Source organism: Arachis hypogaea, chromosome 15, assembly GCF_003086295.3.
Source record: "Arachis hypogaea cultivar Tifrunner chromosome 15, arahy.Tifrunner.gnm2.J5K5, whole genome shotgun sequence".
In the NCBI taxonomy this organism is placed as follows: Eukaryota; Viridiplantae; Streptophyta; class Magnoliopsida; order Fabales; family Fabaceae; genus Arachis; species Arachis hypogaea.
The window spans coordinates 9942075-9962090 of NC_092050.1; the positions used below are offsets into that span (position 1 = coordinate 9942075).

Consider the following 20016-nt stretch of genomic DNA (forward strand, 5'->3'; position numbering starts at 1 on the left):
CTCATCAAATGTTGAAACTAATTCCTACAATATTTACATAATTCACTTTTCTATGGATATAATTGAATCTAAACACAAATAGTGGGTATAATATTAAAATATAACACATCCAAGTGAGACCTAATTGAGAATGAATACATCCAAGTGAGAATAATTGAAAAATATAATCTGATTTGTTAGTATAATTGATAGTAGGATAACATTGAATCACTTTTATAAATGTTAAGGATACAAATAGGACGATTTAAACGTTAGGGATACAAATAGAACTTACCCCAAACATTAGGGACAAAAACGATACTTTACTCAAAATATACATTTAAGTCATTGATCTTCCCAAAATCTGGACACATTAATTTCTCTTGTTCACTTGGATCTGTCAAACCCAACAAAAAAGTCAAACTTAGCTCCCGTTGTACTAATCTCAATACGGATGCACACACGGGAGAATTTTTTAAATTGGACAAATTAAACACAGGGTTTGGTGTGTCCAAATTTTAAGAAGGTCAGATATTTAAATATATTTTTAAATTGTCAAAAATTTAAATGTCCACAGAACAAAAAATAAAAATCAATTTATCATTTTTTTCTTTTTTTTTTTTTAGAATTTGTTCTTTCAATTTCATTATATTTTTATTTTTTTCCGTTTCCATTATTAATTTAAATTTCTACGTGCATAAAATTAATAACATACAATTATTCATTGTTTTTATTTGGATTTAATTTTGAATTACACTTTGTTTCATGTTTTTGTATCTTTTCCCACCTATAACGCTTATAAATTCAATTATAAAAACGCTTTGTTTTTGTTTAATTTATATATAATATTATATTATTTGATTATTTAAATAGATATTATATAAAATTATAAATACTATATATATAAAATTATAAATGTTATAAATGTTATATATATTTAAATACATGTACAATTATATATATATATATATATATATATATATATATATTATAGATGTTATATACATAAAATTATGAATGTTATATATAATTCAATTGAATTATGGACAATTTTTTCATTATATAAGTTCAAGAATTGTTAAAAATTTTTATTGAAGAAATAAATGAGTAATTTTCTCCATAAAAAAATGCCAAGTACAAAGATGCCATTAAAATTGAATTTTTTTTTTCTAAAAAGAACACTCAATACATATAATTATTACTAATTAAATTTCTCATTCAAACAAACAAATTATTTTCCTAAAATAACACTAAACATATAACTGATATTACCATTAATGTGTGAATAAAAAATCATAATAATATCATTACATACCAATGCATGCAAAGAGATTTATTGTTGTACGTTTATGAAGGTTTCATTGAGTCCTTAACAAAAATAAATTAGTATTAATGCGAATTAAAAATATTATCTTATTAGTTTTTATTACAATTAGTGTATTAAAAATCAAATAATTAATGACAACCCAATGTGTGATAGGGCATGAGTATTAAAAGAAAAAATGTATGGAAGTAATTTAAATGAAGCTAAATAATGTTGTGATATATACAAATGGATGCCATTTAATGTATCGTGATTTTTTTTTTACAATATTGAGCGGCTAGCTTTTTTAATATAGAAGTTCATCAGTTCTTTAAGAAAGACTAAACTTTATGAAATCTTGAAAAGGAATTTTTTGTATATGTATAAATAATAGTAAGATCTGAGACATATGACACAAGCAATAGAAACAAAAATACTCTTCTCTCTCGTACAAACGAACACTCTTTCTTCTCTCTTTTGAGTATACGTTACTACATATATAATACTAGTAAATATATTAATTACTTATATTATTATAGTGAGATAATTATATTGGTAAATATCAATACTAGAGTTTTCTATTTACACTTTTTTATTTTATATTTATTATATTTTCCTTATTTATTTTACAACACGTTATCAGTACGAGACTCAGATCAAATTTTAGGAAGACTCAGGTAATAAATTTTTATTATGTCAAAGCTTTCTCATCTTGAATTTAATGCTCTTGATATATCTGGAAACAACTATTTATCATAGATACTAGATACTGAAATCCATCTTGATTCAATGGATCTTGAAGATACCATTAAGGCTGAAAATAATACATCCCAAAAGGATAAAGCCAAAGCCATGATTTTTCTTCGTCGTCATCTTGACGAAGGATTGAAAAATGAATATCTCACATTAAAAGATGCTGCAGATCTGTGGAAAGATCTTGAAGAAAGGTATAATCATAAAAAAACGGTGATACTTCCTCAAGCCCAATATGAATGGACGCACTTGCGTCTACAGGATTTTAAATCCATAAATGAATATAATTCAGCAATGTTTCGAATCACCTCACGAATGAAATTATGTGGGAAAAAGATAACTGATAATGACATGTTAGAGAAAACTTTCTCGACCTTCCATGCCTCGAATGTGCTCATGCAGCAGCAGTATCGAGAAAAAGTGTTTAAAAAATATTCTGAGTTAATTTCTTGCCTTCTTGTTGCTGAACGCAACAATGAGTTGCTCTTAAAAAATCATGAAATGCGCCCAGCTGGCGCTGCCCCATTTCCTGAAGCAAATGCGGCAAATCATTATCCCAGAAGAGGTAAATGGAAAGGTTTTAGTCACAAGAAAAATTATGGAAAAAAAAAAAGAATTATCTTCACAAGAAAGGATCTCATCAGAAGTGAGATAAAGAAAGAAATATTGGGCAAAATAAATCAACAGAGGATAAATGTTTCCGTTGTGGTAGAAAGGGACATTGGTCACGTACCTGTCGTACCCCCAAGGCACCTAGTCGATCTTTATCAAATATCTTTGAAAAAGGACGACAAAGGAAAGGAAACGAATTTTGTTTCAAATGATGCTGAAAATTTCACCACTCATTATGATGTGTCATATTTCTTTGAGGATCCTGAAGGAAATATTGGTCATTTGATCAATGATAGAATAGTTTAATATGTGAAATTGTTAAGTTTTCATGTAAATAAATAATGTAAGAAATTTATTGTTAAGTTTTATTTTCTATACATTTAAGTTTCAAATATTATGTATATAAATAATGAAATATTAATGTTTATGTTTAAGAATTCTAGAAATCATTAAATGTGCCAAGTTTTAAAAAATAATAATAAAAATAGTGATAACAATAAAATTTTAGTCTATGATATTATTTTTATGTACAGTGTTTTTAAGAAAAATAATTTCAATCAAGAATTCAATTTAACTGTGCATGTACTATTACTCATTTTATTATTATTACTTGTCTTTGAAGAAAATAACAAGGATATATAATGAAGATGTATGCCTTACGATAGGGGTGTTCGGTTTACAGTAGTTCAATTTTTTGATAAAAAATTATCCGATCCAATGTTATCTTAATTATGCGGTTTGATTTGATTCGATTTTTTTATTAAAATCATCCAAACCAAACCAAATCAATTAATATCGGTTTAGTTTAATTTGATTTTTTCAATTTTTCAATTAATTTCAGAAAAAAAAAAAGAGTCTAAAAATTGCATGAACAGTTAGAGTCATGACTCTGTACACTTCCGTTCAACACATTCCTAACTTCATGTATTGAATGGAATTGGAATATAATTCTGTTCACAATGAACACAACACATAAAAATATAATATTTCTGAATGTAGCACTTATGATTTATGAGTAGTTACTATTCATATATCTCATAGTCTTTCAAGTTACAGTATTTTTCATCATCTAAATTATAAGAGCAAAATACATTTTAGGAGGGAAAATACATTCAACAAATATATTTGTTGGGAATAAGGAGTATGACCACAATCCAATCAATCATGTGTCAAATAATTTATTATTATTATTATATTAAAATGTTAATATAATAAGGTCTTTGATTAAATTTAGAGATTTATCATTATGATAGTGATCATAATATTGAGAGATAAATCTTTTATAATTTAATCTAAATTGTTCTTGGTCATAAGATTATTAAAAAGGACATTAATAATCCGAAAAGATCAATATATATATAATGGTCTTCATTGGATGAAGATTAATAGATCTCATTTATTAAATTATATATATAGATGGTGCATATAGAGATATGACCATTGAACTGACTCACTTTGAGAATTTCTAATGGTTATAATTACCGTATATTTGTCAAATAGGATATTCTCAAGATGAACATAGTAATAGAGTTTCCTTTGACCTGCGACTATCATAGTAATTAACAATGTATTTATTATACTTTGATTCCGGACACCTAATACCCTAGGGTGCTAATTGAATGGATATTGGGTATGATTTAAATACTTGTAGAATTAATGATTAGTTAATAAGGAATCCGTCAACTCTCGGTAAAGAGTTTGAGCTCTATGATTATAATGACTGAGATGAATAAAACCTTAGTCAAGTGGATTGAATGAATGAAGAAATGAGTTTCTTAAGTCATTCAGAGTTCATTATAATAATGGTAACAAGTTGGAGTTTGACAATTAAACTATACTCTAAGGGTTAACCAAGAGCTGGAAAGATGGAAGGAATTATACTTTGTTCTTCTGAGGTTTTTAGTAAAAATATATTACTTCATACTATCGGGTTGTTGAGGAATGTTGCTAGACACCAACCTTAATTAGTAAATTTAGTATGACTAATTTACTACCCGCTTAGTATTGAACCTATGGGGTCACACACTAACGAGTGTTCTAATCTTTGCTATAGAATTATTTAATTATTATTTTGATTTGATCAAATAAATAATTATATTAATTCAAATGGAATATTATTATATTCTTTGATAGCACCAAGAATATAATAATAATATGATAATTGAGAATATTAAATGAGATTTGAGAATAATTAGTTATTCTATTTCTGAATTTGAATTATAAATTTGGATGAGATCCAAATCGATTATGTTTTAAATTGTTGTGATATGATTCATAAAATTTAAATGATTCAGATTTAGAATTTCAAAGATATGATTTAAATTTGAATTGAGAATCAAATTTAAAATCAGTAACAAATCTCATACTATATATATGTTTGCCAAGAGTAGAGAAATCACAGACGAGAATAACAAGAGTTTTATTCCGTGACCTCTACACACATAAACGTATGTGAGCCTGATTCTTGGAGAAGAATTTTATGGCGTCCAAAGAGTTGTAAGAGGTTTCTCAATTTAGATCAGATATCCATTGGTCAAAGAGTTGACAACAAAGGTTGGTCTCGGTGTGGATACGCATAGCGCCTTCGTACCATCGAAGGAGAAAAATATTTTTACTAGCGTACTCAAGTATTTAGATCTGATCTACTATAAATTACATTATTGGAATAAAATTTAAGCATAAAAATAAATCTTTAGGATTGCTTTCTTTTCTTCCGCTGCGTGTTATGAACATATGGTAATCCTACAATATTCAACAAATCCATTCAACAAATATATTCAATAATCAATAAGCCAATAACTATTTCACAGTCATAACATTGCAGATTAAATAATAATCATATATATTGAACAATAATCAAATAAAATAGATTAAACAAAAGTACAACAAATTAAAATTATTAACAATTTTGTAGCAAAAACAGCAGGAACAGATAGAACAATAATCAACCTGAACTGAATCAAGAGGAATCAAGAAATACAACCAAATTAATTTCAAAAATTTTGCAAAAATGGTGCACCAATTCCAAACTGAGTAAAGAAATAAAACCATACAGAATCAGTAATACAACCAAATTAATTCTAAAATTTTTTATGTTGTGCACCAATTTCATAGATTCTTTCTCTTTCACCTTTTCCTTTCCTGCATTAACATTGAATAAACAAAAAGTTCAGAATCAACCCTAAACCAGAATTACCTTAAATTAAACAGAACAAAAGGTTCAGAATTAAAAAACAAAATCAGAATCAACAACTCAACCATAGAATCAAGAACAAGCCTTGTTCATTATAAATTAGAATCAATTAGAAGATTAAACCAGAACAAAAAAAATCAACCTGAGACTTAGGCTCCATTACAAAGGATAACAGAGGTGCAGGATGGTGAGACGACGGCGGCGATGAACCAAAAACCAGAAATGAAAGGACAACACTACTTCAATGACGGAGAAGAAGAGACTGGACAGACGACATGGCTTCAACGACGAACGAGAGACGGGCGACGAACGGCGGGGGCTTCAGCTGCGTCTGGTGCGTGCTGTTGCGGTTTGTCGAGGACGACGACGTCTGCTGGTTTGTGGAGGAGATGGCTGCTGGAGACATGGTGTGTGGAGCCGTTGAGGATAAGGGAGAGAGAGAAGCGTTGCGAGCCTACAAGGAAGGGAGAGGGAGAGGAAAGGGCGGCGCCGCAGTGATGGTGTTGCTCGGCGTCGTGGATGGCGGAGATGAAGGAGGAGGTTCGGTGCTGAGATTTGGCGCTAGAGAGGCTCAGAGAGGGCTTGAGGGAGTTAGGATTCCTGGTAGGGGTGGCTGAGGCTTGTTTAGGGGAATTGTGAAGAGAGGCTGCTTTTATATTAGGTTTTTTTATAAAACCGGTTCGGTTCGGTTCGGTCAGGATTTTCTCTATCAAAACCGAAAATCAAACCGAACCACAAAAAACTGCAAAAATTCAAAATTTTCAATTTATTCGGTTTTCGATTTGTTCAGTTATCAGTTTTTTTGGTTCGGTTGATCGGTTTTGTTCGGATTGGATCTATTTTGAACACCCCTACCTAACGGATAGTGCAAGTTCGCACACCATTCTCAAAAGTAATATATACTTTACCAATCTTGTGCCAAAAGAAGAATATGTTAATACTATTATTGACTCAATTAATGTGATAGAAGGCTCCGGAAGAGCTATAATTTTATTTCTTGGAGGAACAAAATTCATAATAAATAATGCACTATTGTCTACTAAGTCTCTAAGGAACTTATTGAGTTTCAAAGATATTTGCCGAAATAGATATCATATTGAAACAATGAATGAGGAAAATCATGAGTACTTATGTATCACAACCCATGATTCAAATAAAAAGGTTATATTGGAAAAGTTACCCTCACTTTCATCTGGGTTATATTATACCAAGATTAGTGCAATTGAATCACATGCCATTGTAAACCAGAAGTTTACTAGCTCAAATAAATTTATAACTTGGCATGATAGATTGGGTCATCCGGGAATAACCATGATGCGAATATTTATTAAAAACTCCCATGGACATTCACTAAAGAACCAAAAGATTCTTAAATATAGTGAATTTTGTTGTGCTGCATGTTATCAAGGAAAGCTAATTTTAAGACCATCACCAGTAAAGATTGGATTTGAGTCCCCTGAATTCCTAGAAAGGATTCAAGGCGATATATGTGGACCTATTCATCCACCATGTGGATTTTTTAGATATTTTATGGTCCTAATAGACGCATCTTCGAGATGGTCACATGTGTGCTTATTGTCTTCTCGCAACCTGGCGTTTGCGAGATTACTTGCTCAAATTATTCGATTAAAAATACAGTTTCCAGAAAATCCAATCAAAGCAATTCGTCTTGATAATACTGGTGAATTTACTTTCCAAACCTTTGATGCTTATTGTATGGCTAATGGAATAAGTGTTGAACATCCAGTAGCTCATGTTTAGACAAAATAGGTTAGCAGAATCACTTATTAAACTCCTCTAGTTAATTGCTAGACCCTTACTTATGAGAACAAATCTCCCAACTTCGGCTTGGGGGCATGCTATTTTATATGCCGCAACACTTATTCATTTGAGGCCAACAAGTTATCATCAGTTCTCTCCTATGTAATTAGCTTTTGGCCAGCAGCCAAATGTTTCCTATTTAAGAATATTCGGGTGTGCGATATATGTTCTCATTGCACCACCTTTCGCACCAAAATGGGACCCCAGAGAAAATTGAGGATATATGTTGGATATGATTCTTCCTCTATAGTGAGGTATCTTGAGATACAAATTGGAGATGTATTTAAAGCCAGATTTGCAGATTGTCATTTTGATGAATCAAAATTTTCAACATTAGGGGGAAGAGAATAAGCTTCCTGAAAAGGAACTTAATTGGAATGCATCATCTTTGATGCGTTTGGATTCTCGATCAGGGTAATGTGAACTAGAAGTTCAAAAGATTATACATTTATAAAGAATAGAAAATGAATTGCCTGATACATTTTCTGATACAAAAAGGATAACCAAACCTTATATACCAGCTGAAAATGTTCCAATTCGAATTGATGTCCTAGTCAGACAAGTGGTCACTGAAACAAATCCACGTCAGAAGCGTGGTAGACCTGTCAATTCCAAAGACAAAAATCCTCGGAAAAGAAAAGAGATAAATATTATTTCTGTTGGAAAAGATATAGTAGAGACACCTACAATTGTCCAAAATTCTAATATAATTTTAATGCCAGAAGACGTTCAGGTACCTGAAAATTCTGAAAATGATGAGATCTCGATAAATTATGTCTTTACAAGAGAAAAATGAGACCGAAATAAGACAATTGTCGATAAAATATTTGCTTATAATGTGGCATTAAATATCATGCATGAAAGTAAGGATCTTGAGCCAAGATAAGTCGAAGAATGTCAACAAAGAAATGATTGGCCAAAATGGGAAGAAGCCATGAAGGCTGAGTTTGACTCGCTCGCAAAACTTGAAGTCTTTGGACTTGTAGTCCGTACACCAGAAGATGTAAGACCTGTTGTATACCGATGGGTATTTGTGAGAAAACGAAATGAGAAAAATGAAGTTGTACGCTATAAAACTCGGATTGTGGCACAAGATTTTTCACAAAGGCTCGGTATAGATTATGAAGAAACATATTCCCCTATAGTGGATGCAATAACATTGCGTTATTTGATCAGTTTATCCGCATATCATAAACTACATATGCATTTAATGGATGTGGTAACAGCCTACTTATACGGCTCATTAGATCGTGATATCTATATGAAAATCTCTGAAGGACTAAAGATATCTAAACCATCCAATGAATATTCACAAGGGTTATACTCAGTCAAATTGCAAAGATCTTTATATAGTCTAAAGCAATCTAGACGAATGTGGTATAATAATTTTACTGAGTATCTGGCCAAAAACAGATTTAAGAATGATGATATCTACCCATGTGTTTTCATAAAGAAATCTGCATTTGGATTCATTATAATTGCTGTGTACGTTGACAATTTAAATATCACTGGAACTCCTGAAGAGATTCTAACAATTATGAAAACTCTAAAAGAAGAGTTTGAGATGAAAGATCTTGGAAAGACTAAATTTTGTCTCGACCTCCAGATCGAGCATACAAAAAATGGGATCTTTATTCATCAAACAACATACACAGAAAAGATCTTAAAGAGATTTTATATGGATAAGTTACATCTATTAAGTGATCGTAAGATCTTTGGATGTGGAAAAGGATCAACTCTGTCCTAAAGAAGAAAATGAAGATATCCTTAGTCCTGAAGTACCATATCTTAGTGCCATTGGAGCGCTAATGTATCTTGCTAATAATACACGACCCGATATATCATTTGCTGTGAATTTACTAGCAAGGTATAGTTCCTCTCCAACCAGAAGACATTGGAATGGAATCAAACAAATCTTTCGATATCTTCATGGAATGGTTGATATGGGATTGTTTTACCCATATGGATCTAAGTCACAATTAGTTGGCTATGCTGATGCTGGATACTTGTCTGATCCACATAAAGGGAGATCTCAAACAGGATACCTGTTCACATATGGTGGTACAGCTATATCATGGAGGCCCACAAAACAGTCGATTGCAGCAACATCCTCTAATCACACTGAAATACTAGCGATTCATGAAGCTAGTCGCGAGTGTTTTTGGCTCAGGAGTTTGATCCAATATATTCTGTCATCATGTGGACTGATTGATCATAAGATAGCTCCAACTATCCTGTTTGAAGATAATACAGCATGTATTGCTCAACTTAAGGGTGGATACATTAAAGGTGATAGAACAAAGTATATTTCTCCCAAGTTCTTCTTCACTCATGATCTTCAAAATCAATGAACAATTGATGTCCAACAAATCCGCTCAAGCAATAATCTGGCAGATTTGTTTACAAAGTCACTCCCAAAATCCTTCTTTGAAAGATTGGTACATCAGATTGGAATGCGCCGATTCCAAGATATTAAATAATGTCGACAAGTGGGGGAGACTGTACTCTTTTTTCCTTAATTAGGTTTTTTTTCCATTGGGTTTTTCTTGACAAGGTTTTTAATGAGGCAGTCCCTATCACAAAGGATATTATACTCTTTTTCCTTCACTAATTTTTTTTTCCCTTGGATTTTTCTTTAGTAAAGTTTTAACGAGGCATAATCCTAAATGGTCATCTAAGGGGGAGTGTTATGATATACATTAATGGATGCCCATTTAATACATTATGACTTTCTTCACAATGTTGGGCGGCTAGCTTTTCCAATAGAAAAGTTAAGTTCTTCAAGAAAGACTAAACTTTATGAAGTCTTGAAAAGGAATTCTTTGTACGTGTATAAATAGTAGTAAGATCTGAGACATATGACACAAGCAATAGAAACAAAAATACTCTTCTCTCTCGTACAAACTCTCTTTCTTCTCTCTTTTGAGTATACGTTACTACATATATATATATATAATACTAGTAAATATATTAATTACTTCTATTATTATAGTGAAATAATTATATTGGTAAATATCAATACTATAATTTTTTATTTACACTTTTTTACGAGGAGTGTTAGGGGGCTAGCAACTTTTGTGATTTGTAGCCATCAAGTAGCCATCAATAATGTTTTTAATGGTGTGAGATTTCATCCAATGGTATGAGATTACTCACTTTTATTTTGTTAGTTAAATACTGACCAAAATTTAATAAAGTTGCTACCCCTAGACTTACTCCTTTTTTATTTAATATTTATTATATCTTTTTTATTTATTTTACAACAAATAAAGAAATTTTTGGTACTTTTAGGCTGAAATTTTTTTTTCCAAACATTTTCCTTTTTATTGGTTGACTGCATGTAAAATGTGTTCAGTAATAAAGGAAAGAATTAATAAGGATCAAAACAGAATCAATTACAAAGAAACGAATCAAATCTTAACAGATTTAACTACTTGAAGAAGGCTTGGTCAGTGTAATGGAATTAATTGACAAATTAACATGCTTTTATTACCTTCTCAGCAAACCTACTTAACATAGTAACATTGATGGTTTTGTCTGGCTCACAATTTTGATTATGCACTTTAATTTCCAAAAAAATATTTTATAATATGCATAGAGTCGTCAGTGAGTCACAGAAGAGAAGAATATTATGCCCCACACATGGTCGCATGTTCTGCTCAATAATATTCATTCATTGCATTATTTGTATGTACACTTGTACAGTTCAAAAGGACAATACAATCCAACAGGCTCATCACTAATTGATTCACTTTATTAGCATTCTCTTTTTTTAATTTTCCCAAAGTAGTCTCGCTTAGCTTCGTTCCTTGTATATATATCAACCTACTTTCCATCAAATAAAAATGACTTGCTCATTATATATCAGAGAAAATGTCGCAGTCTTACTGCATGACGGAGGGGAAATCATACGCATGCGTGGGTTGGGTTGAGAAATACTTCAACGATTGTCTTTGTAATATTAAAGATGAGATATCATTCGGGTTTGGTTTCATGAGTCTAATATGTTGGGGTGTAGCAGACATTCCTCAGATAATAACCAATTTTCACACTAAGTCAAGCCATGGAGTCTCCCTAGCCTTTCTCCTCACTTGGGTTGCAGGGTAATTTGCTTGCATTCTCTCCTCTTATATTTTTTCTTTTATACTACTTTATAAATTGTAATTACTAGTTTAATTTGATTCCATCATGATTGTTGGTCTGTTAATTAAACAATTTAGATATTAATATACGTATATGACTTTGCAGTGATATATTCAACCTCGTGGGTTGTCTCCTGGAGCCAGCTACGGTATGCTATGCTACCAACCATAATGCTTTAATTTCTTGTGGTTATAGCTCTAATTTAGCTCGTTTTGATATTTTGTTGCACTCTCTTCTTGTAATTTGAATGGCTCGTGGAAACCAACACAGTTGCCCACACAATACTACACAGCTCTGGTAATAATTAATAATTAATATGAAAGTATCAATTTTAATTTTTCTTAGTGTCCATTGTATTATTCCGATAATGTTAGAAGGACAAAAAAAAGTCTAAACTTATTATATTTAATATTTAATTATTAATTCTAGAAATAATTAATAAATATTAAATAAGACAAATTTTAACTGTTTTTAACTTTTTTTTTTTTTGTTACCAAATATTTCTATATCCATCAATACACACATTACTGTTCTGATTTGTTATTTAACACTTTAGATATCTGAATATTTGGTAATAAGTGAATGAATGAAACATTTTGAAACCTGGATCCTCAATAAAATCTGAATATTTCACGATTATTGAGATGTAAATAGAGAGCTGGTCCAATATGCTACAAACTAGTTTACAGGTTAGAATAAGGGTCACTCTATGAATCAAGGATAATAAAGTAAATGTCAGTATCAAACGAAAGTAACCATAGAGCTAGAAATAAACAAATGTTAGTGTTTAAGAAGGAAAAGGTAGTAAAGTAAGTTGGTTTTTTATTTGTAATTTTGTACACAGCTTTACACAGTGACAACAATCGTATTAGTTGTGCAAAGCTTGTACTATGACTATATCTATAGATGGCGAATGCGTCATCGTCAGAAGATGAACAACGACAAGGTACTAGATTTACATTTACATACATAAATGTATTCTCATAGTTGAAAGCAAATTTGATTATTGATATGCAATAACAAGTAGGTGGATGAAGAAGAGAAGAAAGCAGGGCACGACTGTGGGATTTCAATAAAACCAAACGGCACAGACATGACCATGAAGGCAACACCGAGAAGAACGCAACCAGAACAACTGTATTATACGTAGGTTCATCAACTTGTTGCCAAATTTAGTAATCGAAAATATTTGGTAACAAAAAAAAAATCAGAAATTTAACCTTCATTAGTTCTAACAATAATTAATGATACTAAATAAGGTAAATTCTAACTTTCTTTTTTTTCCTTCTAGCATTACACTAGTAATGAGTAGTATTGTATATAAGAATTGGCATGTTAATGAGTTAATATTAATAATAATTAGGTCAGCTCGATCAATGGCTGGAAGTTTTACTCCTCCATTTAGAGGAGGGTACCTGAGCGGCGATGATTGTTGTTCTGATGAGGATGAGGCAGCAGCAACCAGCAGAAGACGCTTCCCTGCTACATGGACATCGATGTCCCTCCCTGTAACAGCATCGCTTAACTTGCCCTTCCTCCACCGGGGTAATGCTTTCAGATTTCATCATGAAAATGAGAATCAGATACGAGAGAGTGCAGTGGTGGGTCAATGCCTAGGCTGGCTCATGGCTGCAATATATATGGGTGGTCGTCTCCCTCAGATTTTCTTGAACGTACGCTTTTCTTTTCTCTAATCATCCTAATTAATATTCTTTATAACCCTTAGCTTATTGTATTAGTAGTTACTCATAAAGTTTTGGTGTACGTGGCCAGATTAAAAGAGGCAGTGTAGAGGTAACCTTAATTATTTAAAATATTGCCTTTAATTAATTTCAATATAGCTAATTGTCTTTCCACTTACAATAATTTATTGTTTGTATGTATATGTAGGGACTAAATCCTCTCATGTTCATCTTTGCACTCATCGCTAATGCCACTTACGTGGGAAGGTTGCATTCCAATCTTGTATGGATGAATTCAACTAGAGAGCCAAATAAATATGTTCCTTGATTCTATTGTTGTGAATGCAGTATTGTTGTACGAAGCAGCGAATGGGAAAGCATCAAAGCAAATATGCCATGGTTGTTGGACGCCATAGTCTGCGTGGCCTTGGACCTATTTGTATCCTCCTATACGCTCGCACATTTTTAATTTAACCTATGCCTATCGATATATCTAATTATGTATAACCCTTAACTAGTATGTTTCAAAGATAATATTGCAGTACACCTACTATAGATACTTCCGGAGGCCAACAATTGATCATGAAGCTGATTATGGATTCTACCAAGAAGCCAGAAAAGTTGCCGCAGCCTCTTGATTACCTTTCCCCAAATTGAACCAAAATTAAGGTCTTCTACTCCACTCTGATGTGGATGTTTTTTTTTTTTTTGTAGTGTGCACTGTTAGCTAAAATAAATGAAATAAAAATAGTAGAATTATTTTTGGGATTTGCTAAGGTGGAAATTTCTTTGGACTACCAAAGGACATCATGCTTGGGCTCTTTCTATTTTCTTATTAAAATAGAGGCCCTTTATGAATATTGGGCTAGCCCATGGACAACATGTTTCCTCTCAGGAGCGAAAACAAGTAAAAAAAAAAGGGAAAAAGAAAAGAACAATCCCCAGTGAAAAAGGAAGGTAGGCAACAATCCAAAATGATGCCGGCAATAATCAACGCAATTATATTAGACCTTTGCTGTTTGGTAATGTTTATGTGTTTTTCATCTATCTTTGAGTGGAACTTCAACTCCCATATTGAAGTCGTTTAAAACTAAAAAAAAATCCAGCACAAAGAAACAACTACAACCAAAATAAAAGGTTAAAAAACAAGAAAATACTATTATTAGCTTCCAACCCATCACACAAATCAATAGACAAAGTCGAATTTAAAATGATAATAATAATAATAGAAAAAGAAAAAAAATATTTGTATTGTATTCTTCTTTCTTTTATTATTTTTCTCTTGAATTAATCTTCATGTGATGCAAAGAATTTCGAATAATATTTGTCCAAACGTTATAGGGTGCATTAATTAAGTTCGAAGCGGAATTTTAGGGGAGTTTGTTCATCTCCATGGATACAACGCTTTCGCTTTTGTTTTCTTTGTTCCCTCCTCCCATGTTATTTGTTATCTACGCTATATATTACTGAGTACTGATTCAATGCTAATTGCTACCCCCTTCACCTTCATGTATTATTATTGTTTTATCTATTTTTCTATACCTTCTGAAAAGAAACAATGGTAAATTCTTAGTTCGTAATTAGTTTCTTACTCTTCTATTCAATACATATTTATGGAGCCAATTAGCCAAATGTCTAATTTGATGACCATGTAACATTTTTTTAATTTGATAAAATAGTGCAATTATTTTATATAATTAATTTCACAAAACCATTGTAAACCGCGTTACCCCACGTTCTACAAGCCTGCGTATCATCGCGCAGAAATAATTTTAATTCATTATTTGACTACGATACGCCTAATACTTGTGCTAATTGATTTAATGTCCCTACTTTCAAGTGTTTGGACATCTGGTATTTTAATTTAATACGATTTTATAATGTCGGGTTGCTGAAATTGGCATGCTACTCATGGCCATGCACATCTAGGATCTCGCCCGAAGAAAATACCTAACTTCTATTCTATTCCATATGGGTTCCTCGGAATTCCCTTCAAATTCGGTATATATATATATATATTGATTGACTTGAGAAATGTTTGTTATTATAATATTTTCTGATACTAGTATCAAATTAATTAAATAGCCCTCCTCTAAAACAATCCACGGCAACACATGTCGTTAAATATTTAATAACAAAGTAAGTTAGAATAGTAACACTAATAATCCAATGAATTATGGAGCTTCGGGCCAGAGGCGGAGCTACATTGTAGCAAAGGGGCGATGACCTCCTAATTTTAATTTTTTACATGTAAATTATATGTAAATTTTATTTTAGTCTTATTTTATTATATAAATATTTTTTATCCCCTCTAATCTTTCATCTAGCTCCGCTCCTGCTTCGGATTATGTCTTCTCATGTGAAATTTTTGTGTAGATCGAGTTTTTAAGATAACTTAGAATGCAAGTTCATTTCTGCAAGTGCGTGAGTAACAAAAGGAATGCATATAAATAATTACTGCCGGGAGGTTAATTTTAAGTTAGACTTTTTGGTGCCAGACAGTGTTAATAGGAGCAAGTAGGTGCCTTTAAATAACTGAGTCATGTTATTCATCAACGTGGCACTACACATGTGTTAAATTGGAGAATATACACATATTGTAAGGTTACTTTTCCATGTGCTTCCACATTTTAAGTGGCTTTGCAGTAAAATAAATACTTGAGGAGTGTATAGGTTGGACTTGGAGCGTTGGAGTGTTGGATATCTTATTAATGACGAATTAAAATTTACGTACAATCTGACAATGAACTCCCAGAAATCCGCATTAATTCAACCTGTAAATTTTGATTTTCATTTACATATAAGTATTATTATTATTTTTTTTTTGCCTTTCTAGTATTATTGTAAAATATAACACGTATATATAAAAAATTAATCATCAAATTAAATATTATGTATTTATATATAGTTATATATATTATTTAATTTATTTTTAATATATTTTTATATTTTAATATATATTTTATACTAATAATTAATTTAGTAACTAATTTTTTATATACACCTAACATGGTTGTTTATATATATATATAATAGTGTAGTTGGACTAGCAGCATATCTTGACTCTGGTGGTTTCCATATTTTTCACATTTATTCACCTATGTACGATTTAGCAATAGGCCTATGAACATTAATACGACTGAAAGTAAGATGCATGATTAACAATGCATGAAGGTTTGGTAGGAAAAAAAAAAAGAGGACCAATTAATTGCACATACACGTTTATTATTCATGTTAACTATTTAAAAAAAATAAAAGTAAAATACGTTGATATATTGTAAAGGAAGATATTACAAGGACAAGAAAATGCAAAAATGAGATGGGACCAGAAAGCTCTAAGGTATACATACACACTCAACCAAATATGTAACAACAATATAATTTAAGATAATAACTTAATAAGCATAGTGTGTGGTTCTTTTCCTTCTTTTAGCTTTTTATTTTTGTAGTGTTTGTTGCTTGTTGGTGGTTAATTAAAGTGTAGATTAGTTTAATCTTTTTATTTATTTTAGTCTTAGTGCTCTTAATTAAAAATAAGCTAAACCTAGTACAGTGGATTCATTTAATTTCCATGTGATAGACTTGTTTCTAAAAATAGACTCCTTTTGAAAGGAGTACAAGTATTGGAATGGGTTTTGATTGAATTCAAACTCAAAATTAAGAAGGTACTGTATGAATGATGATGAATGGAGTCAAAATCTAATAAAGTGACATGTTTGGCTTTGGCCAGACAAAGAGAGTCATGATGGATAAAGAACTTATGCGAAGACGACGACTAGTAACTAAATAAAAAAATCCCTTTCAGACACAAACCCAATTACCTCACCGACAATAGAACACAGCAACCCCTTCCTCCCTCCATGCAAATCATTTAAGATAGAATATATAAAAGCTTTGATATTGGATTGAATGCACTGTATGTTAATTAATTAATTACTATAGTAAGAGACAAGTAGGGAACGTATATGTACCTGGCTGTACAAAAGTAAAAGAGCATAGCTAGCTAGCCAGGAGCGACTACAGCGCCAACTCCCTAATACAAGCCATTTTACACCCTTACTGATAATTCAAAAATTACTACTTCCACCATTTTTTTAAGGGAAAAAAAAAGAAGAAAGAAATAAAGGGGGAAAAAAGACAGTTTATTTATGGAAACAGAGGAAATATTAAAATAAAAATAAAGGTAAGACCCATAATTAATGTGGCGGGCTTGGGCTTGGGGTTGGGCTTAGGCCTCGAGCGCGAAAGGTGTCTGGAGGAGGTCATAGGGAGTCCATAAGGCGTCCAACGGGCAAGGGCGATTGGCGTCGAGCCTGGCCCAGGGCTTCCCTTTCCCGCTCCAATGCAGTAGGCTTACCGGGCCCGGATGCAAGTCCCTGCAAAGCCCGCGAAAGTTGTCCCCGCCAAGACCGTGCTGGTTCCACCTATGATCCACCGGGCCTATGTTCCCGGCGAAAACCAAAAGAAACGGCGGCAAAGACCCGAGCTCGTAGATCCGCATCCTCTTCTGAAGCTCCATCCACTCCTCGATCTTGGTGGTGTAGTCGCCGGCACGCCACCGCTCGAGATCGATGACCATGACGCCAGTGTTGAAGTAGCAGGGCCTTCGGGAGGCGAATGTGAGCGACAGGGAAGGGTTGGACCAGAACGATGGAGTGAAGTATGCGCTGAAGTTTGCGTTACAGTACTCCGGTGCGGCGAGGACGGCGTCGTTCGGGAGTGGCGTGGCGGCGAGCTTGGAGATGTCGTCGACCAGGACGAGGTCGGAGTCAAGGTAGACGATACGGCGGACGCAGGAGGGGAGGAGGTTGGCGAGGTAGTTGCGGGCGTAGTTGAGAGGACAGTCGAGGGCGGAGCGGATGGAGGTGGAAATGAGGCCAGCGACGGCGGCGTCATGGAAAGGGTAGATTTGGAACTTGAGGTAGGGGAAGGAAGAGGAGAGGGTGGTGTTAAGGAACGACGTGGAGGAGGAGGCGGCGGTGACGAAGTGGAAGAGGATATTCTCAGGGCAGGATGAGTGCTGGAGGACGGAGAGGATGGCGGCCATGGAACCCCGGAGGTAGGTGGCGTCGAGTGTCATTGCGACGTGCACTGCGTCATCGGAGCACTTGTCTGATTGCTGAATGGCGGGACAGTTTGGGGAGTTGTAGAATTTGGGAGCTTCTTTGAAGCGCTGTTGAGTGGTGGTGGTTGTTGCATTTATTGTTGATGAGTAGAGGATCATAATAAAGAAGAGGAGGACTGTAGTAGTAATGGCGGCCATGGAGGCCATGCTGCTGCTGCTATATATGTGTGATGTGAAGTTCAATGTTCAATGAATGGTTCTTAAATACTTGATCCAATGTATGTATGATCTAAAACCATCTATGTCATGGGATCGGAATTTGGAATCAGCGGCTGCTGCTTCCGCTCCCTCTTCTCTTCTCTTTATTTTCTTCTGCCTAAATTGCTTCAAATATAGCTGCCAAGTCAATGATCTCAAATATTATTCACCATATTATCCACGCCCACTCTCTTACTCACTATGCTTCTCTCTCTACCTCACAAAAACATTGTGTTTTTTGGTTTCTTTATTCTTCTTCTTATAAGCTGTTAACTAATTGCTTTGCTTCTAGATCTGATTATACTGCTGCAGTACTTGTTTGACTTTTTGAATAAAATAAACTTACTATTCAATAGAATATATATTTTCAAAACTAATTAATTAAGATCTTCTTTTTCGAGGAACCTTGGATTTATGTACAATATAATGAGATGAGACATATTATCCAACTTGTACCGTTAAAAGTTAAAAAATAACAACTCTTACCAGTCATTTTTAATATTTTTTTTGTTATTGTTTAATCAATATAAAAATAAAGTTGATAGTGAAAAATTATTAAATAATTTGATTGAGTTGACTAAATTTTTATTTAATAATTTTTAATTACTAATTTTACGTGAAGTTGACTGTACTTGAATTTCTATCCAATATAAATAATTAATTATTTTTAACAAATAAATTTTATTAATTTATGTGTGTAAATTTAAAAAAATATGATTCTAAACTGTATTAATTTATATATACAAAATTTTAGTAAATATAAAATAAATTATATATTTTTTGTGTGTAAAATATTATAAATATAAGTACAAAATACTTGACTAAATATTGATAAAAAATAATATTTACTGATTATGTAATATTATTTATATACTAAAATTAACTACTAAATTAATTATATATATGTATATATTATTTAATTTATTTTTAATATATATTTTATATTTTAATTATAATTAATTTTAATATACATGTATCGTGATTGTACAAATTAATATTACGCATTAGTTGAGACATGCAATCTAAATTATTATATTTGCTTATGCAATTACCATATTTAACCTGATTTTATTATTTTTAATTACATTATATAATAAATAATAAATCTGGTTAACCATATTATTTTTAACCATATTATTTTATTTAACTCCTTATAATTTTTATTATTTTTAATTACATTATTTTTAACCATATTATTTTATTTAAC

General features: G+C 32.2%; 2 protein-coding genes across 2 annotated transcripts; one reads left to right on the plus strand and one right to left on the minus strand.

Moving 5' to 3' along the window:
- The first annotated feature begins 11435 nt into the window (after positions 1 to 11435).
- Positions 11436 to 14261, plus strand: LOC112746871 (vacuolar lysine transporter YPQ1-like). The gene is made up of 10 exons (XM_025794995.3): positions 11436 to 11764; positions 11910 to 11952; positions 12075 to 12101; positions 12649 to 12750; positions 12832 to 12950; positions 13168 to 13477; positions 13578 to 13598; positions 13695 to 13753; positions 13835 to 13925; positions 14017 to 14261. The coding sequence occupies exons 1-10, from the start codon at positions 11535 to 11537 to the stop codon at positions 14122 to 14124; spliced, it is 1110 nt and encodes a 369-aa protein (XP_025650780.1). The 5' UTR covers positions 11436 to 11534; the 3' UTR covers positions 14125 to 14261.
- Positions 14262 to 17370: 3109 nt separating this feature from the next.
- Positions 17371 to 19087, minus strand: LOC112748941 (probable galacturonosyltransferase-like 1). The gene has a single exon (XM_025797191.3). The coding sequence runs from the start codon at positions 18756 to 18758 to the stop codon at positions 17715 to 17717; it is 1044 nt and encodes a 347-aa protein (XP_025652976.1). The 5' UTR covers positions 18759 to 19087; the 3' UTR covers positions 17371 to 17714.
- Positions 19088 to 20016: the final 929 nt, after the last annotated feature.

Coding starts and splice junctions, on each gene's coding strand:
- LOC112746871 (XM_025794995.3), top strand. CDS start 11,535: ATGTCGCAGTCTTACTGCATGACGGAGGGGAAATCATACGCATGCGTG. Junction 12,951..13,167: donor CCAGAACAACTGTATTATAC/GTAGGTTCATCA, acceptor AATAATAATTAG/GTCAGCTCGATCAATGGCTG. Junction 13,478..13,577: donor TCCCTCAGATTTTCTTGAAC/GTACGCTTTTCT, acceptor GTACGTGGCCAG/ATTAAAAGAGGCAGTGTAGA.
- LOC112748941 (XM_025797191.3), bottom strand. CDS start 18,758: ATGGCCTCCATGGCCGCCATTACTACTACAGTCCTCCTCTTCTTTATT.